We start from the raw sequence: 23,925 nt of genomic DNA on the forward strand, positions 1-23,925 counted from the left end.
GTTTACGAATTAAAACAAACTAATTTAAAATGTAGAAAACTAGAAGTTAATACATTTTCTCATCCAATTGCATTTTTAGAAGTTCTGTTAGCTTGGTTGGGGAGAGAACTTTCCATTTGCCAAGAAAATTAAAAGCACAATTCCTGAGAAACGGTGGGTCAGATTCTCAGAGGTATTAAGCTCTTAGTTTCCACTGAAAACTCCAGAAGCTAGATGCCTGAATACCTTGAGAGTCTGTGCCATGTGCATTACTCTCCATTTCCCAGAGCTTCATAGTCACTTCCACTTCCAAAGAGTGACACCTTGATTTTTCCATTGCCCTGTTGCATGCGTGATCCTTTGCACCAGTGTGAGGTGGACATAAAATGCTACTATTCTGACTCTGCATTGGTACAAATGTTCGCACAAGATGGAGGGCCCAGCGAGCCCAAAGTGGGTATAATCTACTATCACTAGGATGAATGGCTGGAGGATTCTGAATTGGCTCATGTATGTGTGGCTGTGCCAGGCTGTGTAAAATTGGGACCCAGAGGGTCTACAGTTACTTTACAGTATTTGTTAATGTCGTACTTGATGTGAGGGAAAAGGATAATCAAACTTCATGCTTCAGGGGTTTCACTGATCATCCCAGTGGTCAGGAAGAAATATTCTCCCATTGCACATTTGCCTTGTGTGTTTTATTCACCAGTGTCTGAAGCCTCAGAATTTGCTGTATTGGGAGGCAACATTCTGATGGGTTTCAGCTCTGCTGCAGCTTAGTAAATTTTCTGATTACACCAAATCCCCAGATGGTGTAAATCATAAGTCAATGGATTGGCACTGATTTATACTAGCTGAGCCAGAGTCAACAGTCCTAGCCTCTGGGTACTGATTAACAGGATCTTGTTCAAGATCAGTTATTCTTTCACCCCTTTTGAATGGGAACGGCAAGGGCTTTGGTTAATGGTATGGAAAGTTGGAATGTGATTCAGCGTATCTTCGGTGTGTTGGTACCCTCCACTGCAATGTTGGTTTCAGTATGTACAACATATGCTCAAAACACTGGTGAGCTTACTTGAGAAACCTGAGCAGATGGAATAGATTCAGCCTCTAGTTTTATAGAAACACTAGGGTCACTTTATGTGAGTATGTGCAGTGAGGGGAGTAAGGTTTCTCATAGCTCTTGCCTCATTTGTATGGATCTTGTAAAAAACTCAGTGAATGAGGCAAGGGCTCCTCAGTTTTGCCAGAGTTCTGCATGTCCCATGAGGTGTTCGGGACACAGCTTTCCAGTGATGTTAAGTCAAGTACAGGTTGGCTCTCCCTGGAGTTTGCTGGACCAGGGGAGGTCCATTCTGGCTCCTCTGCTGACAGACTCTGGGTTTCTCTGGGGTCTCTGAGCAGCCCAGGGGTGCTCTCTTACCTCCCGCCTCCACTGCCAGCCCTGGTGCCGCCGCAGCTCTGCTCCCCCAGGGGCTCTGCGGCCAATCCCGAGCCTCTCCAGTTCCCTGCCGCTGGGATCCTGGAGCTCTGTGGTCCGGCAACATCTGTGGTCCTGCCAGACCACAGATGTTGCCGGACCAGAGAGGTTCAACCTCTAGTTCCACAATACAGTGGGCATTTGGCTAGCGACTTAGGTCTAAAATGTCACCCTAGGACTTATGGCTTCCCCTAATCTCATATCTTTCCTGTTTGTTTCCTATCTAGCCCTGTTATCCTCGAGGCGGAAGGAGACGGATGGATCAGCCTTTGTTCTTTTGCCAACAGGCGAACTAGAAGCATGTTAGTCTATGCCCTTCCTTTTGCCTTTAGGCTGTAGCTACAGCTTCACACTGCTCTGAGAACTCAATATGCCTGATTGTGGAGGGTCATCTGTTCATCTGGGAAGAGCACTGGAACGGGGTGCTGGGAGCAGGGGCCATGGCTCAACCATTTTTTCTCTGCCAGGAGGGGGAGGAATGGGAGGAGAAAAGAGAGCTGGGAGGGGGTCTTGAGAGGAAGAGGTGATTCAGGAGCAGGATCTTGGGGGAAGGAGTGCCACGAGGCTGGGGTCTTGGGGAAGGGGTGGAGCTAGGGTTGGGATCACTGTTCAAGTGCTGGTGATGTCCCCCTCACACGGTTAGGAAGCATCTGCCTCCCCTTCATCTGGGTTATGGTAACAAGAGGCAGGTGCTTTGTCACAGTTTAGAGTGGCTCTTAAAGTCAGCGGCTCTGTCTAGACTGACCAGTTTTTCCGGAAAATCAGCCGCTTTTCTGGAAAAACTTGCCAGCTGTCTACACTGGCCACTTGAATTTCCGCAAAATCACTGACTTCCTACTGTAAGAAATCAGTGCTTTTTGCGGAAATACTATGCTGCTCCCGTTCGGGAAAAAGTTCCTTTTGTGCAAAACTTTTGTGCAAAAGGGCCAGTGTAGACAGCAGAGATTTGTTTTCCGCAAAAAAGCCCCGATCGCGAAAATGGTGATCAGGGCTTTTTTGCGGAAAAGCGCGTCTAGATTGGCCAAAGACGCTTTTCCGCAGAAAGTGCTTTTGCGGAAAAGCGTCCTACCAATCTAGATGCACTTTTCTGAAAATGCTTTTAACGGAAAACTTTTCTGTTAAAAGCATTTCCAGAAAATCATGCCAGTCTAGATGTAGCCAGCATGTTTGGTAAAATGTTGGAGTGTGTGTGTGATTCTGGGTTGCTGATTTTCATAGAAATGTAAGGGTAAAAGGGAGCTTTGAAGTTATTGAGTCCAGCCCCCAACTAAATCTACACAGTCCCCGACCGGTGTTTGTACAAACCTATTCTTAAAAACCTCCCGTAATAGGGATTTCATAACCTCACTTGGAAACATCTTCCAGAACTTCACTGTGCTCATAGTAGAAAGCTTCTCCTAATATCTCAGCTAACTCTCCCTTGCTGCAGAATAAGCTGATTTCTTCTTGTTCTGCCTTCAGCAGACACAGGGAATGTCTACACTAGGAAATTATTTCAAAATAACTAAAATCGATTTAATAACTCCCGAAATAACAGTCAAAATAGCGTGTCCTCACTACGAAAAAGTCTCAAAATTAGTCAAAGTCAGGCTCCATGAACATGGATGCGCTACCTCAACTTTGGGTACGTCTAGACTACAGGGTTTTGTCGACAGAAGTTTTGTCGACAGTATCTGTCGACAAAACTTCTGTCTGCAAAGAGCGTCTAGACACATTCAGTTCTGTCGACAAAGCAAGCTGCTTTGTCGACAAAACCCTGTAGTCTAGACACAACCCTACATGCAATAACACCTTCTGTCGACAGAACTCTGTCGACAGAAGGTGTTATGCCTCGTAAAATGAGGTTTACCAACGTCGACAAAATTGCTGAGTTCTGTCGATGTTATGTCGACAGAACTCAGCGGTAGTGTAGACGCTGGTATAGTTTTGTCGACAAAAGTCCACTTTTGTCGACAAAACTCAGTAGTCTAGACACACTCTTAGAGACCCAGGAAGCACTGGGGAGTAATTAGTTTGAATTACTCTGGGGAGCAGTTATTTCGAAATAGTGGCATTGGAGCATCCCCACTACTGCTATTTCGAAATAACTATTTCGGAATTAGCGTTATTCCCCGAGGAAAGCAGGTGTACAGATTTTGAAATAAGCAACCTGTTAGCTTGATAGTGTGGATGCTTCCCTTATTAATTCGATCAAAGAGGGGTTATTTTGAAACAAAGGCCTAGTGTAGACCAGGGCACAGAGAGCAATAGATCAGTCCTCTTTACAGCAGCCCTTAACATATTTATAGACTGTTATCAGATCCCTGCTCAGTCGTGTTTGTTGAAACTAAACATGCCTAGTATCTTCAACTTTTGGGTCAGGTTTTCTAGAACTTTTATCAGTCTTGTTGCTCTTGTCTAGACTCTCTCCAGTTTGTCCCCATCTTTCCTACAGCAAAGCACCCAGAACTAGACACTCTTCTCTAAAGAGGTCCCATCATGACTGAGTGTAACTGGACTCTTACTTCGTGTGTCTTTCTTACAACACTCCTTTTACTATACTCCAGAATATTCAGCCTTTTTCACAACTGCATCACATTATTGTGATCCACACAGTTTGTGATCCATTCTAGTCACCAGATCCTTTTCAGCACCTAGCTGCTTATTCCCCAGATTTTAGCGGTGCATTTGATCTTTCCTTCCTAAGTGAAGTCCGATACCCTGGCTTTTTATTGAATGTCATCTTTTTCATTATTGCTTGCATCTTGTTAGATTACCAGAGATAAGAAGTTCTAAGTTCTGGTTTTCTTATGCTCTGTTAGCCAATAGCATACTTAACTAGAGCTGCAGGAAACTCTGCCCGTTCCAAATTTTGCATGTGTTTGAAATCAGAACAAAAAAGTTTAAATTTCTCACAGAATGGAAATTCAGGAAAAATTAGATCGGGTCATTTTGATAGTGTCAACATTTTATAATACAAAATACTGATGACAATATGTATGTTGATGAATGCAATATGCATACATATAGTAACATTAATATTTTAATATATCGAAGTTGAAACAGTTCGTTTTGACAATTTCCAGTGTCAACCTTCTTGAAATTGTCACTTTTCAATGGGACATATTGTTTTTGCATCTTTGGCTGGAAAATTTGTCCCTTGTACTTGGTTTGGCAAAGATTAGAACCAAGTGTCATGTCAGTGTAACCAACATACCTACTGAGTGTGATTCACTGTCCTATGTAGTGGCACTTAGACCACTTACAGAGAGAAAGAATGAGTCTGCTCTACAGCCTTAGCTGAGAGCCAGCTGGCTTTTCACTCATGTGGTGGAGGCTCATGCCCTAAGCTTCAGAGGAGGTTTATTCCCATCTGTTGGCACTACACTAGGAAATGTGCGCTAAACAAAAGATGAGAGACTGATTCCATAGTCCTTGGTCAGTGTCGGGGATGTGGGCGATCTTTCCTATGGTTAGAGCTGGAGTCTGTCCTAATGATTAAAGTGGGTTACAGGAACTAGGAAACTGGTTCAGGAACCAAGCAAGGTAGCAGGCCTGGAATGGGATCAGAGCAAGGCAGGGAACAATGGGAAACACAGGGGAGATTGCAGCTGTGTGTTAAAGTGTGGAGCAGCCAACAACCTGCCCTTGCTGGTGCATTTAAATGTAGACCTGTGGGTTTCTGGCAGCCAGCTGGCCGGCTGCCAATCAGGTGATTCTGCTGCAGCTCAACTGGTCTCATGAACTGGCCTGAGGGCTGAGCAGGCTAGCCCTACGCTCAGGTCAGAGAACTCTAGCCCATAGTTCCTGACAGTCAAAGCCCCTTTATGCCATGGGAGTGGGCTGGCATCATGCCACAGAGTGACCTTTGCGCTACCCACTCCACAGTATGGGAGGTGCATTAGGAGTGAGCAGAGGCCAGACAGTGGGTAGAGCTGGAATGCACAGCACTCCTCAGGATGCTTTGGCTGGCAGAACAGACCCATCCCACTGGCACCAATAGCATACTTACATGTCTACACGCTGCGGAAGATGGCTCGACCTTCTGGAGTTTGATTTAGCAGGTCTAGTTAAGACTCGCTAAATCAAACTCTGAGTACACCCACGTCCAGTACTCCTGCCAGGAGTAAGGGACGCTGACAGAGCATTTGTTTTTGTGGCCTCCCACTGTTGGGACACTGCCAAGCTCAGCTTAAGATAAGCCGACGCCAGCTATATATCCTACATAGCTGGAGTTGCGTACCTTAAGCCAAGCTTCCGGGTCTAGTGTAGACCTGGCCTAAAGATTGGCAGAGATGACAAAATGATTTAGGCCATATTGCCCTGGGGATTATTGCAAAGCCCCAGCATTAGAAGCAGTTAAACAATATGAGGCCAGGTTCGCCTCTGTGGCTATGTCTAGACTGCAAGCCTCTTTCGAAAGAGAGCGTCTAGACTGCACGTTGAACTTTCGAAAAAGCGGCTTGCTTTTTCGAAAGAAAGCATCCAGTGAGTCTGGATGCTCTCTTTTGAAGAAGCCCTATTTACATTGAAGAACGCCTTCTTTCGAAAGAGGAACTTTCGAAAGAAGGCGTTCTTCCTCGTGAAATGAGGTTTACTGCCATCGAAAGAAAAGCCGCGTTCTTTCGATTTAATTTCGAAAGAATGCGGATTGAGTCTGGATGCAGGGGAAGTTTTTTCGGAAAAAGGCTACTTTTCCCGAAAAAACCCCTGAGTCTGGACACAGCCTGTGTGGGTTAAATTGTGGACAGCTGCACCAGTACAAGTTGTAGACCAACACAGCACCCTAGGGGGTTGTACTAGTGCAGCTACACAGGTGGCTAAACTCCCAGTTTGGAGAAGGCCAGCTGTGCTAAGCAGGCATTCTTTGCAGATGGAGATCGGGCTCTTAAAAACACAGAGGCTGGAAATATCTTTGTGCACTTCAAGTACAGTTGTAAGTGACCAAGTGCAGAGTAATGGGGAAACGTCCAGGGGAGGGGAAGTTTTTATGCCCCCTAGGGACAACAGCTCCTGACAGTGTCATTTCTGTTTGCGTAAGCCAAATACAAACTATCTCAGTTCCTCTGAATAACACATTCCTCTCTGCTGTGGATGAAAAGGTCTTTGTTTGAAATATGGGAATGGCAGAGCCAAGCTGCTTAAGCAGCTTGTCAAAACTTGGTTTAAACTTTTACCAACCTAGCCTTGGCATCATTGATTTTTTTCAAAGCAGTTTCAACATTAACAACATTCTTAGCCTGCCTGCTAGCAATCTATAGCCACCCCGCTGAGGGCACGGCTAGACTGCTGGGTGTTTTCAGGATATCAGAGGTCTCCCGAAAAAAACTCCTCCGCAAAGAAAAGCGGAAGAGCAAATGCGCTCCTTCAGAAACTCCTGTATTCCTCATTCCATGAGGAAGAAGGGGGCTTTCGAAAGAGGGTTTTTCCCAAAATTGGCCCAGTGTAGACAGGCCAAATTTCCAAAAAGCCTCTTCTGAAAAAAGTTTTGCAAAATTCAGAGCGCATTTTGCGTATCTTTTTCCGATAGATCCTCGCAGTCTAGACATTCCCAGAGAGTGCTGCTCTGGTCATGCTACAATGGGCAGGTTTCACTTGCTTCAAGACACATGGAACCTGATTCTCCATTTCTCTGTTTCTGTGATTTGGTCAGTAATCAGAGTCCACTGTCTCCTGAGCACCCCTTGTGGGCAAGGGTGGATTTTCAGCCAAAGTCCATCTTTAAGCCACTGTTGGGGCCATAGAGGGTATGTCTGCTCTGCAGTGTAAGCCCCAGGGTTAGTTGAAACTGAGTTAGTCAATGGGTTTGTTAACTTGGGGCTTGAGTATCTACACACTAGGCTAGGACTTGTTGAATTGTGGGTCCCATCCCAACTTGTGGCTCCAGTGTCTATATTGTATTATTCAGGCCCAAGTCCAGCCACCTATAGTCCAGATGGCTCAGTGCCCTCCCAAAATGTGGCCACTCTAGCCCTCTATTAATGGTAGTGTGGAAACACTTGGCTGTCCACCGAATATGACTTTCCAGAGGATAAAGAAAGTCAGACTGTGGGACTCTCAGAGCATGAGTCCAGTGCGGCTGCGTCTATAACTGTTCAGCAATAGGGCTTGAGTCTGGTTTCCCAGCTTGATTCAGGCTTGAACCTTCCACCCCTGTGAGGTCTGGGGACCCTGAGTCCAACCCCTGCCTTAGTGTGACTTGTGTGTAGATGGGAGAGAGGCTAGGCTTCACCTGAGTTTGAACCCTGGCTTCCTTTGAGGCATAGACTTGCTTGTGGGCAGAATTTTCTGTGTCACAGCAGCCTCAGGACTGTACCTCTTCCCCACATGGCTCCTGTGCACCTTCTCCAGTGACCCAGTCTTGTGAGAAGCTATTTGGATGTGCCCTCACCTCCCTCCCATTTAAGCTGAGGGTCCAAGCACCTTTCCAGGATCAAGGCCTGGGGTGCAGGACAAGCTGTGTATTGTTTGGAGAGGTACGTCTGTGTTTTCCTGGTGCTCCCTTTCCTTTCTAAAGGCAGCACAATTCTCTCTCTTTACAGCTACCCCATTCAGATGGATCGTGGAACAGGGACCTTACAGTGCCGTGTAGAAGGCAACTATATCGGTCAGTGGGAAAGAGGAGAACCCAGGATGCACCTACAGTTCTGGTCTTTGCCTTGAAAGGTGGCCTGATGAATAAAATATCCCTGGGTACACAGCTGTCCCATCGGAACCCCAATGTGGGGAATAAGGCCCTGGAATGGTCCTGCCCTTTCCGACCTTGGGCTTATGATTGTAACCCAGTGACTATTGTACACATTTCCCTCCCTGGTCCGGTTTTTGACCTTTGCCTCTCTTTACAGCAGGGGTCTCCAACCTTTTTAAGCACGAGATCACTTTTTGACTTTAAGTGCAATCCAGGATCTACCTCAAACCCAACATCCTTGCCCCGCCTCCTTCCCGCCTCTTCTCTGAGGTCCCACCCCTACTCACTCCATCCTCCCTCCCTCATCTCACTTGCTTTTATCAGGCTGGGGGCAGGGGCTTGGGGTTCAGGACTGGGGCCTGGGTTTGGAATGCGAGCTCCATCTGGGCACTGCTTACCACAGGTAGCTTCTGGGTGGCGGTGCAGGGGGCTAAGGCAGGCTCACTCCTACCCTGGCCCTGCACCACTACCAAAACATCCAGCAAACTCTGTCCATCCCTGCCCACCTCTGCTCTGTGGCGATGGGGTACAGGGTCGAGGGAGGGGCACCCTGACATCAGCACCCCCTCTTCATCTTCCTGTGCCCTGCCCAGCAAGCAGAAGGCTCCCAGGGGTAAGGGGCACTTCCAAGGCAGAGCGCAGATGAAGTGCTGGCACTTGATAGTCTCCGTGCCAAACTTCTCAGGATCACCTGTCAGAGGTTCAAAGATCTACCAATAGATCCTGAACTACTGGTTGGTGACCACTGGTTTACAGGATAACTTTCCTCCCCATAGCTAACTGGGGGCATGTCTACACTAGGGAGTTATTTCAAAATAACAACTCCGGAAATAATAGCGTGTCTCCTTATGGGGGAGCCTCAAAATTAGATCGAGGCAGGCTCCATGAATATGGATATGCTCCCTCGACTTAGAGCCCGAGGAAGCACTGAGGAGTAATTATTTCAAATTACTCTGGGGAGTACTTATTTTGAAATAAGTGTCTACGCTATTTCACTATTACGAAATATCTATTTTGAAATAAGCATTATTCCCCGAGGAAAGCAGGAATACAGATTTCAAAAAAACCTCTAACCTGTTTCTAAATAAGGGGGGTTGTTGTGAAATAGCTGCCAAATGTAGACCAGGGCTGGAGACGCACAGGTTCCCTGTCTAAAAAAATGTGTCTGTCCTTGTCTCTGGAGTAGCTGAGTTTTGATGATGATGGTTGGCTCAGTGTGTCACTTGCTCATTGATTCACTTCACTAGGGCTGTGAAGGGGCCGTTTTGCTTGTCATGTGAGTTGCAGGCCTTTGATAGGCCATTCCCAGGAGAAAGTTGGAGGGAAAGCTGCCTCACATGATTCCCAGTGTCCAAGGGTTTGCCCGGATGGAAGTCCAGAGTTATTTAAGTCTCATACCTAAGGCACTGGACTGGGATTCTAGAGACCTCGCTGTGCTACTGACCGGCTGGGAGATTGTGGGCAGCCACTTTTGGTGGCATTTTTGAAAGTGCCTAAATCATGTTTTTAAAAGGGATGTAGGAACCTAAATCCCTTTCAGTGAGATTTACGCGTCTTATCGGCCTTGGTCACGTTGGAAAATAGGCCTTGGGGGCTTTTGAGAGAGTTACTCTGAAGTTTTTTGTGGGCCTCATTTTCCCTGACTCCGACACTGCCTGGCTCAACAGGCACCTGATCTCCGCTGGTGTCTCTAGATGCTCCCATAATAATAATGTAGCGTGCTCCTGTGTCAGCTGGAGACGGTGTAGCTGTGACCACTCCAATGGGTTTTTTGGGTGTGGTCCTTAGGGTTTCTATGCCATCTCATGGCATTGCCAATTGATACATTTTGCCACTGTAAATCAGAACAGCTTCTAGCTTCTCTGAAGTCAATGGTGATACACTGAGGTCAAGCCAGTGAAGAAAGGAGAAGGATGTCCATAGCGTTGGCACTAGTCTTGACATTTTGTGCTCTTTATGCAGACTCCCCCATGTTTCTGCAGTAACTCAGTGTTTTCTCTTCCCACAGGTTCGCAGAACGTTAGCTTTTCAGTGTTTAACAAAGGAAAGTGAGTAAGAGAAATGTTGCCTTGTTCCTTTCTTGTATCCTAACGTAGCATGACTACACTTATGGGTCCAGAAAGAGTACCTGGATACATTTTATAGAACTGGCATATATGTTCACCTAGCCATGGCCATTTGCTGTTTTGAAGGGATGAACTGATCATCAGATCTGAGGATGGCAAAGGGAAGAAAGTTCCCATTAGAGAATGGCCTTCTTGCCATGTTTAAATGCACAGAACAGGGGTATCTGTTAGATGTCCCCGATCACAAATCTTCTATACTTGCCGGGTGACTGAAGGTACGTCACACACCGCACCATTATTTCAAAATAACTAGCGTTATTTCAAAATAATTTAGTCTGCATCTACACAGCTGGAAATTATTTCAAAATAATGTTGAAATATTATCAAGCTGGAGGACTTCTTACTCTGACTCCTGTAGCCTTCATTGTAACAGGAATAAGGGAAGTCAGGAAGAGTGCTCTATTTAGAAATAAGTGCTGTGTAGATGCTCCCAGTTTTGAAATAAGCTATTTCTAAATAAGCTACGCAATTGATGTGGCTCAATTTGCGTATCTTATTTTGAGTAAAGCCCAGGATGTAGACACACCCTGAGTGACTTGCGGATGTTTATTTCTCTTACGTCATGACTACACAGAGGGGTAAAGTCAAATTAAGCTACTCAACTTCAGCTACATCAATTGCATAGCTGAAGCTGAAATAGCTTAACTCAGTTTTTGGTGCTGTCTTCACAGCAGGAAGTCAAGAGAAGAACACTTTTCCTTTGACTCCCCTTACTCCTTGTGAAATGAGGGTTACAGGAGTCAGAGTAAGTCCTCCAGCTCGACATTATTTCGAAATAAAGGCTTGTAGTGTAGACACACACTATGTTATTATGGAATAACGTTTGTTATTTCGGAATAACACTGCTGTGTAGATGTACCTTTACATCTTTGTCAAATTTTGACAAACCTGCCTCTTTTGATGGCAACATTTTTCAACTGAAGCATTTTGACCAGGTCTAATTCTGATGCTTCAGTGAACACGGGGTGAGAAGTATCATTTGGTATCCTAAAATAATTATCTTTTTTTCCCCTGTGTTTAATCTGAGATTTTCCCTTCAGCGCCACTGGGGAGATCCACTCCCAGCTCAAATTCCAAGGAGTTTTACAGGCCTTTCTCTTATGTTGCAGGTCGATGGTACACAAGGATGCTTGGCTCATCAGTGCCAAACAGGAGCTTTTCATGTATCAAACATACTCAGGTGCTGTACTTTGCTGTCCCAATGATTGCCCTGTCCTATGAAGCCTAGGAAGAAAATCTTTCTTTTAGTCTTCCCAATGTTATTGTGCCTTCAGTCCATGTGTGCATTTCCCTTTGAATTCAATGGGAGTTTCTCCCTTATAAACAGAGAGCACAAAGGGGTTCTCAAGATGAGATACAAAATCTAGCCCTCTGTTTTCCTATGAGTGAAGATTGGGAGATAACCAGATATCCTGTTCATGCCTGCTTTCATTGCATGCTGAGTTCAACTCTCAGTGAGAGGGCCTTATCACTCAGGCCAGGGTTACATTGGACCTGGAAGGTTGGGTTAAGGTGGACAACTCCAGCTATGTAAAATATGTAGCTGGAGTCAGCTTACCTTAAGCCAAGTTTGGTGCTATCTTCACAGATGGAGGCTGATGGGAGCAAATGCTCCCATCGGCTTCCCTTACTCCTCGCAACTGCAAGGAGCAGGGGCAGATGACCGTTTTGCGGGGCCCCGGGCAGCATAATTCCGCGGGGCCCCCCTTTGCCACGGCACATGTGCAGTGACGCCATGCGCATGTGCAGTGGCGCCACGGCGCATGCGCGGGGCTTTCGGAAGCGCGGGGCCCGGGGAGGCCACCCGTTCGCCCTGCCCTATATCCACCCCTGGCAAGGAGTATCGGTGCCAATTGGAGCTTCCCTCGGTATTTGATTTAGCGGGTCTTAAGTAGACCCACAAAATCAAATGCCAGAAGATCGGTCTCCATGCTGGAAGTGGAGACGTGACCTCAGGGTATGTCTACATGGCGATAAAACACCCTGGTTCATCGGGCGTGGGCTCACTCAGTTCAAGCTACAGGGCATAAAGATTGGGACTTGGGCTTAATCCGGGGCTCTGAGACCCTCTCCCTTTGTGGGGCTTGAGAACCCAAGCTCCAACCTGAACACCTACACAGCAATGTTATAACCTTGCAGCCCAAGTAATCAGATCTGACCAGACACAAGAGTTGTATTGCAGTGAAGACATACCCAGAGGCATGTCCTTCCAGCACAGACAGACCAGCCATCACTCTGCTTCTGCTAGCACACTGTGTGGCTGGGCGTGATGGGCTGCACCTCGGTTTAGTCCCCTAAGAATGGAGAGGCATTCGCCTGAGCCAGAGCTCCTGCTATTGGAACCACACTGCTCTTTTTAGTGTCAGGCTGCCTGCTCTGTGAAGGGCCTTCATGTAGACGTGCCCTTTGGCTCCAGCTTCCCATCATGAGTGGCTCTGAAATATCTAATGAGCATTGAGCAGAACCATGGGAGAATCAACAGGTCTGGAGATGGAGTAATGATCAATCAATGTCACCGTTTTTCCTGCCGGACCCACACTAAATGCCTGACCCTGCTTGACCCCCTCAAATCCTACTGAAGTTGTCAGAGTGGAGGTCTCCAACATGCAGAGGGCTTTGGATGGGACCAATCAGCTGAAAATTACTTTGAAAGCTACTACAGCCGCTCCCCAAGTTACGACCACCTCCACTTACGATCATCCGCACTTACGACCAAAGCAGTCGTAAATGTGGATCCGAGTTATGAACGGCGATCTGCGCTTACGAACAGCGCGGTTGCCATGTAACTCTATGGGATCTGAGTTACGAACACTTCGAGTTATGGACCAAGTGTTGGTCCGTAACTAGTTCGTAACTCCTGGAGTGGCTGTAGCTGATTATATTGACTCTCACACTGAAATTTAAGTGCTGGGTGCAGGTATATCAGGGTATGTCTAAACTACATGGCTCCGTCGATGGAGCCATGTAGATTTGTTTGTTCAGCAAAGGGAAATGAAGCCGTGATTTAAATAATCGCGGCTTCATTTAAATTTAAATGGCTGCCGCGCTGAGCCAACAAACAGCTGAACAGCTGTTTGTCGGCTCAGCGCGCTAGTCTGGACGCTCCCCTGCAGACATGAATGTCCTTTATCGACCTCCCTGGTAAACCTCATCCTACGAGGCATAACAGGGAGGTCGATAAAGGGCTTTCAAGTTGGCGCGGGAGCGTCCAGACTAGCGCGCTGAGCCGACAAACAGCTGATCAGCAGTTTGTTGGCTCAGCGTGGCAGCCATTTAAATTTAAATGAAGCCACGATTATTTAAATCGTGGCTTCATTTCCCTTTGCCGATCAGCCTAATCTACAGTGCTCCATCGTTGGAGCCATGTAGTTTAGACACACCCTCAGACTGCTGTGGTATTGTCTTGCGTTGTATTGAGTAAATCACAGTATTGCATAAAGTGCCACACATGTCCCAGCTCTCTAGACACTAGAAGGTTAAATTCTCAGTAGCTGTTGTCATGGCGAACGAATGGTATTCAAAAAGAGCCTGTGTCTAAAACGCAAAGTACAACCACAGGTTTAAGTTTCATGGACGATAAAGCACTTGGCTTTGATTGCTGTTATAGATGGCAAAAATGTTAGAAAAGACCATTTGGCTCATCCAGACTGAACATGTTTCAGGGCTGAATGCTATGTCTTTCCCTCTAAGATCTGATCTTCCCACTGATTGTAATTAATGGGTAGGTGATTTGTGATGTGCACATGTAGTGATGTGACTTAGTTCAAAGGGTTAGAAGGAGCCTTTTGACTGCTGGAAGATTAATATGTCCCTTAAATGGATGGATTAGAAAGTTATAGACTTGGGAAAGCTAAAATAATCTCTCTGAATACCCCATTTAAAGGATTATGAAAGAGTGATTTGGTGTTTAGAATTGCAGTTGCAGCCCCGTGTAACTACATACAATAAATACTTCACAGCCATGCTGCCATCTAGTGGAAAAATAACCCATTTGTCCAGGCAAAAAGAGAGTAATGATCAAATCTGTCTGTCCACAACTTCCAATTACATCATTGGCAACTGCAGAGGCTCAGCGCCTCTCAAGATTTGGTCCTAAACATTCAAAATTAACAGCATCATATTCAATTGTTAGAAAATTCAATTAGGGAGAACAGTGGATGAGATAATCTCATTGGACCAACTTCTGCTGGTGAAAGAGAAGCTTTCAAGTTGACACGGAACTCTTCTTCAGATCTGGGATCACCCACCGTGGCACTCTCATGCATCCTGGGACTCATATAGCTATAACAACACTGCCAACAGAAAGTTGAACAACAGTCATATCTGTGGGTTAAATTTAGAGGCAAACCCGACAGTCTAAAATAGTTCCATTTCACCTGCTTCTGGCTTGCTCAACATGGGTATGTCTACACTGCATTCCCCTTTTGAGAGAAGAATGCAAATGCAGCTGAGTGAAATTGCAAATGAAACACTGATTTGAATTTCCTGTGCTTCATTTGCATCATCGCATCCGGCCGCTTTTTCAAAATATTCTATTTAAAAAAAAAAGAAACGCTGTCTAGACGCAGTTATTTTGAAAGAAAACCTTCTTTCGAAATTACCCTTAAAGCTCATTTTATAAGGAGTAAGGGGAATTTTGAAATAAGGTTTTTCTTTTGAAATAACCGTGTCTAGACAGCATTCCTTTTTTCTAAATAGGGTATTTTGAAAAAGCGGCTGGATGCGATCATGCAAATGAAGCACGGGAAATGCAAATCAGCGCTTCATTTGCAATTTTGCCCAGCTGTATTTGCATTCATCTCTCGAAAGAGGAATGCAGTGTAGACATACCCCATGTGAATTATACCAGCTTGTAAGAGTTATCATATCCCTCCATACATTGTCCTTTTGCTGAGCTATACATGTAGGATCCAATTGATCCTTACTGTAATTCCACTAGCTTCCTGGATGAATTCAGGCTAGTGATGAATTCAGATCATTTAGATTCTCAGCACCTGCTACCCTGAGGTCAGTGCATGCGTTGCTGTTAGTTTCAATAGAAGCAGGAGTGGTATAGACCTTTCCAGATTCATGTGGTTGTTAGCTAGCTCCATTCTCAGAGGGTATGGCTACGCTGTAGGATAAGGTCGAATTAATACACTCAACTTCAGCTACGTTAATTACATATCAGAGGGGTAGCCGTGTTAGTCTGAATCTGCAAAAGCGACGAGGAGTCCTGTGGCACCTTATAGACTAACTGAAGTGTAGGAGCATAAGCTTTCGTGGGCAAAGACATGCATCTGACAAAGTGGGTCTTTGCCCACGAAAGCTTATGCTCCTACACTTCAGTTAGTCTATAAGGTGCCACAGGACTCCTCGTCGTTAATTACATAGCTGAAGTCGAAGTACCTTAACTCAACTTTTGGAGCTGTCAACACTGCAGGAAGTTGAAGGAAGAACACTTCCTTCCCTTATTCCTCGTGGAAGCAGGGTTACCGGCATTAACCCGAGTGCTCCTCTCAGTTGGAATTAGCATGTCTTCGCTAGACACACCAATTTGAACCCTGGAAGATCGATAGTGGCAGCTTCGATCTTCTCTGTAGTGTAGATGTGCCCTGAGTGTCCTTTTTTTTCCTCTGTAGAGATAGTATCTGTGTTTCCAGTATTGGGAAGTCTGGGAGGAGGAAGTGATCTCACGATCACAGGAGACTTCTTTGATCAGCCTGTGCAGGTCACCGTTGCAGGTAACAATGGAGAAATCAGTTTTAAGCTCTATGGTGATGGAACAAAGACCACAGGCCAAATTCTGCCTTTGGTTCACCTATCCTACCAATGGAGTGCCCAGTTGGACAGGTTTTCGGAGGAGCCAGCTCTCTTGGGGCCTGGTTCTCCAGTAGTGCTTGCTCCAGTAGTGCTGCTGAAGTTGAGCCAAGTCAGTGGGACTACACATACAGGTCAGTACCATGGTAATGGACATAAGAACCATGGTACTTTCCATGTGAGAGGCCCTTACTGCTGTGAATTCAATGAGTAATTGACTACAGCTATAAGCCCTCTGTTTGATGTGATGTTGCTTTGTTTGCAAGGGATTCAGTGCAGCTCTACTAATCTCTCGGAATAAAAGGGGGCTGATCCCTTAAACAATTTAGGCCTGGGTTAATGTTCTCCAGCCTCGTTCTCCATATGCCTACTTCTCCTCTTCCCACTGCCAGGCGTTCTCTGTGAAATCAAGCACCATTCCCCCCAGAAGATTAGCTGCGTCACTGGATGCATGGATGAGACCAGAAGACTTACCGCACCCCAAGCAGGTGAAGTATTTCTAAGAGCAAAGGCTCTCATTGGCAAAGAGGTCTGCAGTATCTGGAAATGGGATAGAGACTTCCTTCTGGCTGTGGTGATGGGATGAATAAAAATGGGGCTATCCAAAACCTACTGAGGTCACATCACATGGGTTTTCAGAACCAGGGTAATCTCTCCTGGGTTTGCTGACCAAACTTCCCAGACTGCTTGAGATTTCTGGGTAACATCTGAACCTAGGAACTCTGAACTAACCTGTCCTCAGTTTTGTCCCTGAAATCCATGAGTTATATCCCCTTCCCCTGACAAGTCTCCTTTATTTCTAGTGTATTTTCCCTAGGTCTTTGTATTCTGATCCTGTTTGGAGTTCCCTGAGAATTATCCCAATTATTTTTCCTTTCGCTTCAATATACTAACCATCCCGCCTTAGTTGGGCAGTTTTGGAGGCGCTATCCTCTGAAGACCATTGATACTTCTATTTTCTGGAGGGGACTCTATTGATCAAGGCATTGTCCCTCCAGTATTCCTTGCTTGGAATGAACATTGATACCATTAATCCAGGGGTGGGCAATGATTTTTGGCGGGGGGCTACTCCAAGATTTTTGAAAAGTGGTCAAGGGCCACACTTTTCTGTGGAGGAGATGCAGGGTCTAGGATGGAGGTTGCCTGGGGTAAGGGACTGGGGTGCAGGTAATGGTGTGAGGTCTGAGAGGGGGTGTAGGGTCAGGGAGAGAGTATGGGTACAAGAGAGGATTCTGGCCTGGGGCAGAGGCTCTAGGAGGGGGTGGAAAGTCTGGGAGGAAATTGTGACTTGGGAGAAGGGAAGAACTGGGTTCAGACTTCAGCGGGTTTGAGTGGTGATCTGGGGCAGGGAAGTGGGATGCAGGGTCTGGGAGGGTGTTGGGTGTAGGAGAGGATTTTGGCTTGGGAGAGGAATGTAGGATGGAGTACAGGGTCTGGGAGGGAGTTGTGACCTAGGGCAAGGGGGTGCAGAGAGTTTGGATGGTGACCAGGGGGAGGAAGTTGGGGGTGCAGTAGGGGCAGGGGTGCCAGAGGCAGGCTCTGGCTAGGAGGTGCTTACCTAAGTCTCCTGGCCAGCAGCCCTGCAGCACTCCCAAGGCAGGCAGGACTCCCTGCCTGCTGCAGCCCCAGACTGCTTGAAACTGCAGGCTGTTCCTGCCATGTGGCGCTCAGTTCCAGGAGGGGGAAGAGGCCTGCATTTCCCCCATTCCCTAGGCCACTCTCAGCTCCTATTGGCTGGTTGTTTCCAGCCAATAGGTGCTGGGGATTGTGATTGGGGCTGTGAGATCATACAAAACCTCCCCTTGCCTGCAGAGCAGAGAGCTGCACGGACTGCACTTTAAACCATGGTAGGAGCGTGTCCGAGGGTCCAGGCAGGGTGGTCCATGCTCTGGATCCAGTGGCTTGGTGGGCTGAACCTGGCCTTCAGGCCATATTTTGCCCAGCTCTGCATTAATGGGTCCCAAAACATCTCTTGTCAGAGGTTATTATCCAGCCACACATGGACTATGGCCTGCAGCTTTTTCATTGTTTTGCTATTAATTCTCCTGCAAGCTGGGACCCTCCGTTAGCAGCTGCTGACTAGATTCTTGTTGTTTTTCTTTTTAACTTTCCAGGAAACAGAGGGCTTCTCTTTGAAGTCTGGGATGGTGCAGCAGGCACTAATTTAACTGAAGCAGCCCTTGGGTATAGATGGCAGATTGTTCCTAATGCCAGCACTCCAGAAGGGTTTTTGTCTCCAGAACAGCAGTCCTTCAGGTATTTAGCGGTCTCAGGAGAGGAGCTGTCCCTAGGGTACAGTGCCTTGGAGCGACTGCTCTGGGGTCTGTGCTTTGAGGAGCCTCTCGGGCTGGTGTGATTGGCTGGCATTGTCGGTCCTAGAAGTGACAGATGCATCACTTTTTTTTTGTCCTGGCCACAACCCCCTGGGAATGGTCTCGCTTGGTATGTACCGTTAGCAGTGGAAGAAGTAGCAGTTGCAACTCCCCGTCCTTTGTAACAAGCGTGGAGGATGCCAATCAAAATTTTACACAATAAATAGATTTTTAGGTCCTTCTGAAATTCAAAAAAATGCAGTGGAAGGTTTATCCCATATTTTTCGTACCTCACTGACTTGCCCTGCTTGGAGAATCCAGGGCAGAGTGGTGTGGGAGGAGCTTGACAACCAAGAATTGTTGTGTGCCGATAGGCTGGAACAGGCACAGATCCTCATCTGGTGTGAAGCAGCATAGCTTCAAATGAATGGAGCAATGCCAATTTACTCCTGCTGAGGAGAGGGCCCTTAGAATTTTGGGGTGCACATAGAAGATTAGGGTTAGAAGAGACCCCAAGAGGACACTAGTCCCACTCCCTCCTCAAAGCAGGACCCCCCCAACTAAAACTTCAACATGAACTGACCCTTTCGAGATTCATAGAATCATAGAATACTAGAACCGCAAGAGACCTCGAGAGGTCACCAAGTCCAATCCCCTGCCCTCACGTCAGGACCAAGCACAGTCTAGATCATCCCTGGTAGATGTATTCAGCCACTGACAATTTCATCTTTCTGTCATTTTCACATGCCTCTTGAATTCGTGTAGGTTTTCAATGTGATTGCTTTTCCTACTCGGCAATGGGGAGGATTCTGCTGTAAAAAAGAGTCTATTTTTCTTGGAAATATTGTGTACCGTAATATTCTTTTCCCTGATCTGATCAGATTTTGAGTGCCTACAAACTTGTAGAAAACCTTGAATTTGAGTCAGTTTGCATGTTGTTACACATATTTCACACCTCTCTTCTCATTGGTAAATGGGAGAAGCCCGCTGTTTGTTGGAGATCTGACACTGCATTGTATGACATAGATATTCTGCTGCTGCCTAGGTCACGACTACGTGGATTCTTTGTGGCACCGGAGACCAATAATTATACCTTCTGGATTCAGGCAGATGGCAGGGCTTCCTTGCACCTAAGCTTGTCAGAAGACCCAGCGCAAAAGGTATTTCATTAGGGCAGCAAAAACAGAAAGGGCAGAATAGGGAAGCATTGCCTTTATGGTCATGAGGTATTGGGATGTCCCTTCATGCCAGTCCGGTTCCTTGGAACTGATTCTCTAGCTGTTGTGTTGATTTTTGCTCAATGGCGTTGCCCTACTGTGATTACACTGCACAGATCGGCAGCAGTTCTGTGCAAGCAGGGTCTCCAACCCCGAGTGGTGGGGGAGATGAGCCAAGAGAAGCGGGAGGATCCTGTGCTGATTGGTTTGAGAGGTGGCAGGAAATCCTGCCCTTTCTTCCTGGTGCCAGCCCCCCTCTGATTTGGAGCATGGGACTGTGTTTGGAGAAGGGATACTGGAGAATACGGTAATTCCTCATTTAACCCTATAGATGTTTCAGAAAATGATCGTGTTAAATGAAAACATGTTATGCGGGGTCAATTTTCCCATTGAAAATAATGGAAAAGGTGGGGGTTGTGTTTCAAGCGGTGGTGTCTGTTGGGACTGGGACATAAGGTTGGGGGAGAAAGGGGACTGGGTTACAGCAGGGAGGGTAGGTGTTTGGCTCTGGGGAAGGGAAGGGAAGGCGAGGGGAGGGGGATTGGGTTGGGAGTATGCCCCTGTAACGGGTCTGCCGGGACCCTCACTGCGTCCGGCAAGGGGGGAGGTTGCCGGGGAACAGCGCGGCGAGTGGGGGTTTGCAGGGAGGCTGGGGAAGCCCTGCTCAGCCGCCAGTGATGGGCCGGCTGGGGAAACCCAGCCGCCGGCCTGCAAGTGAGGGCAGAGGAGAGGGGGCATGGCGTCCGGCAAGGGGTAGTCAGCAGGAATGGCGCGGCAAGTGGTGAAGCACTCCGCATCCCATTTCAAAGGGCATCCCATTTTCCACCAGTGGGCGAGAGCAGCTTCAGCAATCCCAGAGCGTTTGGAACACCAGACAATGAAAGGGCCCGAGTCCCTGCTCCATTATGCAGGGTGGCCGTAGTCCTTGCAGGGAGTGAGCTCCAAACTCCTGCCTCTCTCCTGGGGTGGGATGGAAACCCACCTGCCAGCCTTTGGGGAGGCAGGAATTCATCATGGACTCAATCCAACACTGCTGTCCAGGACAAACAAATCAGCCACGATCCTCTTTATCAGCAAACACACTGCCCAGTGCCACCCCAGCATCAGTACTGCCCTCTCCAATCTCTTTGGGCGCCGGCAGAGTCTCCTGTGCTATGCATGCTTACAGACCACAGGGTGAGCGATGATTAGGGCTGGGGTGAGAGATGAGGAGTCTCTGCCTCCTGGTACTCCGCTCAGATCCCTACAGCAGCGGTGTTCAAACTTTTTTTCTCATGACCCAGTGGAAGGAAATTGTGGATGCTGCAACCCAACGTAATTTGGCTCGCGTGTGGGTTCCCGGGTGGAGAGCTTTGGGCTGTAGGAGGGGGGCTCCAGCATTGGGGGTGTCAGAGCTGGGGCAGAAGGGGCTCACCTTGGTTCCTGGTCAGTGGTGCAGCGGGGTGCTAAGGCAGCTCCCTGCATCTCCTGTCACCGCAGACCATGCTGTGCCCCAGAAGCAGTCAGCAGCAGGCTCCCAGCTAGTGAAGTGCAGAGCTAATGCTCAGGGCAGGGGCAATGCATGGCGCTCTAGGCAATCCACCGACCTAGGAGCCAGGCCGGTTGCCGGCTGCTTCTGAGGTGCAGCATAGTCTGCGGTGCCAGGACAGGTAGGTAGCTGCCTTAGCACCCCCACTGGTCACTTGCTCCCCCTGCAGCAACAAGACTGGCATTCCACCCCCCAGTTCATAGAATCATAGAACCATAGACCTGGAAGAGACCTCAGAAGGTCATCAAGTCCAGCCCCCTGCCCCAGACAGGACCAACCCCAACTAGTTCTGGGTCGTAACCTATAGGTTGAAAACCACTGGCCTAGATCACAGCGCTCTACCAGACTGAGACTTTCTCTTACACAAAAGGAAGGAATGCTGCAGACATCTGCTCAGGGCTGTGAATATGATCTGCTTTGTCTTTGGCACTTAATCTCTCCAGTGTTGGAGGCCCATTTCTCGAGTTTTTCGGAGCCAGACCCTGCTGTGTAATTATCTTGTTGTTTTTGTTGGTTTGAACAAAGGTGAAAGTTGCTTCTATTCCTGCTGGGGCTTCTAAATGGTCTGAGCACTGGGAGCAGAACTGGAACAAGAGCTGGCAGCCCAAATCCCAGAAACTTGAGCTGCTGGGTGGCTCAAAGTACTACCTGGAAGCGTGGCATCATGGGAAGGCACCCAGCAGCGGAATGCGAGTTGGGGTGCAGTTGCACAACACCTGGCTAAACCCAGACGTGGTGAATACCTACCTCCGAGAAAGGCACGAAATCCGGGCCACTGCTCACCGGCTTCCAGAGATACAGGTCAGGGCCACATCTGTGATCCCTTGCCTGAAATGCTATTTACATCATATATTGTACAGCAAATCTTTATTGTACAGGCCAGTGTTTCTCAACCTTTTTTTTTTTTATAAAGGACCCCTTTTTCAAAAAAAAAAAATCAAGTCATAAGTACCTTGGTATGTACAGTTTTCAGACACACACAATTTTCCCCCCTACTATCGCAACACTTTTGTTAAACAACTTAATTGTAGTCAGGTGGGCGATGAAATTTTTGGGTGTAAGAAGTACAAAAATAATAAAGTGCTGTAAAATTTAAACAAAAATTCAGTTTTCTCCAAATTTCAGTTGTGTTGACATACCCTCCAGACTTCTCAGGTACCCCTAAGGGCACTTGGACCACTTGTTGAGAAACACTGGTATAGGTCTTGTCTTTACCAGACTTCCCCCGCACCCTCACCCCCAGTGTTCTTACCTTGTGCTTGTTAATGCAAATTAACTGACATGAGGTAAAATCCTAGTGGAGACAAGTCAGTTTGGAGTTTTAACATGAGTTAGCAGATTAGCAGGTCAAAGTAAAACTAACGTGTTAAAACTAGAATTTTATGATAACTCATATAAGGTAGGGCCACATCTCTTTTCCTAGCAAACATGGAGCTAAAGTGTCACCTTGGGAACTGAATCAACTTATATTAATAATCAGCTAATAAAAAAGACTTATGATTGGAAAAAGAGTTAGTAGCTAGAAGAACTCTTATTATAGTGGATAAAAGCTCAAGACCGGGCATTAGGGATGTGTCTAGACTACAGGGTTTTGTCGACAGAAGTTTTGTTGACAGATACTGTCGACAAAGCTTCTGTCAACAAAGAGCGTCTAGACTACATCCAGTTCTCTTGATAAAGCAAGCCACTTTGTCGACATAACGGTGTGGACGCAAAGGACAGTGTAGAAGCAATAATGCCTTCTATCGACAGAACTCTGTCGACAAAAGGCGTTGTTCCTCGTAGAATGAGGTTTACATACGTCGACAAAACTGCTGAGTTTTGTCGACGTTATGTCGATATAACTCAAAGGCAGTGTGGACGGAGGTATAGTTTTGTCGACAAAAGTCCACTTTTGTCGACAAAACCCTGTAGTCTGGACACACCCTAGGAGTCTGAGGGTCTGGTCCTAGGTCTGCCACTGGTTTGTGTAACACTGGGCAGATTCTTTTGGCTACATTGTCATTACCAGGAAGACTGACGCTGGTCAATCTTCTGGTGTTTGATTTAATGGGTTTTTAGAAGACCCACTAAATGGAACACTGAGGGCACCCCTGCCAATGCTGGAACTCTTACATGTCGCGAGTAAGTGAAGTCAATGGGAGCATTTCTCCCATCGATATCCTGCTGTGGAGATGGTGCCAAAGGTCAAATTAAGGTGTGTAGCTAGAGTTGTGTATCTTAATTGGACTTTCCAGATAAGTAAAGACAAGGCCTCAGACTTGTTGCCTCTACACTCTGAGAACCAAGGCTTTCAGTGTGAATTGCAAGAGCTCACACAGTGACACTTGTGTTGTCTGGCAGAGCTCAGAAGGGCAGAACTCTGCTTATGTAAAGATCCCCTGAATTAACCAATCATGTGTATGTAGCTCATGTAGTTTGTTCTTGTTTTTCCTGCTTGTCAGATGCTGACTTTGTCTGGTACTGGATGGTTCCATATTTCCTGGGACAATGTGTCCAGTGACCTGTTGGCCACAAATGTCACAGCTGCTCAGGTAAGTAGAATTAAGCACAGAGGACCAGAACTCATGTGGTTTAAGGCAATGGAGGTGTGTTGACTAACACAAGCTGAAGATCAGGCCTAGAGACTGAGATCTTTTTCTATAATCCCAGTGACGTTTACAGTTACTGGGAATGCTTTTAAAATGTATTAATTGTACACTTCCGGCTGTACAGCTCTAATTTGAAGCCACCAAGAGATGGAGAATCCACTATGTCTCTGGGCAGTGTGTCTTGATAGCTTGCTCTAGTAGTTAACCACCCACCCTCAATGATTTT

At 46.9% G+C, this 23,925-nt stretch overlaps 1 protein-coding gene across 15 annotated transcripts in view; it reads left to right on the forward strand.

The window, feature by feature from the left end:
- PKHD1 (PKHD1 ciliary IPT domain containing fibrocystin/polyductin) overlaps positions 1–23,925 on the forward strand; it is a 417,767-nt gene that overhangs the window by 21,386 nt on the left and 372,456 nt on the right. For 14 of the 15 annotated variants that reach the window (XR_012902469.1, XM_075923353.1, XM_075923339.1 and 11 more), the window contains 10 exons: positions 1,687–1,761; positions 7,981–8,045; positions 10,135–10,174; positions 11,362–11,432; positions 15,874–15,975; positions 16,444–16,539; positions 18,166–18,307; positions 19,409–19,523; positions 21,634–21,909; positions 23,553–23,642. Coding sequence is in view for 14 of the 15 variants with exons in the window: in XM_075923353.1 (XP_075779468.1) it covers positions 1,687–1,761; positions 7,981–8,045; positions 10,135–10,174; positions 11,362–11,432; positions 15,874–15,975; positions 16,444–16,539; positions 18,166–18,307; positions 19,409–19,523; positions 21,634–21,909; positions 23,553–23,642 (1,072 nt within the window). In the remaining variant the exon portion in view is untranslated. The remainder of the gene's footprint in view (positions 1–1,686; positions 1,762–7,980; positions 8,046–10,134; positions 10,175–11,361; positions 11,433–15,873; positions 15,976–16,443; positions 16,540–18,165; positions 18,308–19,408; positions 19,524–21,633; positions 21,910–23,552; positions 23,643–23,925) is intronic. The other variant, XM_075923346.1, reaches the window with a different exon arrangement.

This window comes from Pelodiscus sinensis, chromosome 3 (genome assembly GCF_049634645.1).
Source record: "Pelodiscus sinensis isolate JC-2024 chromosome 3, ASM4963464v1, whole genome shotgun sequence".
In the NCBI taxonomy this organism is placed as follows: domain Eukaryota; kingdom Metazoa; phylum Chordata; order Testudines; family Trionychidae; genus Pelodiscus; species Pelodiscus sinensis.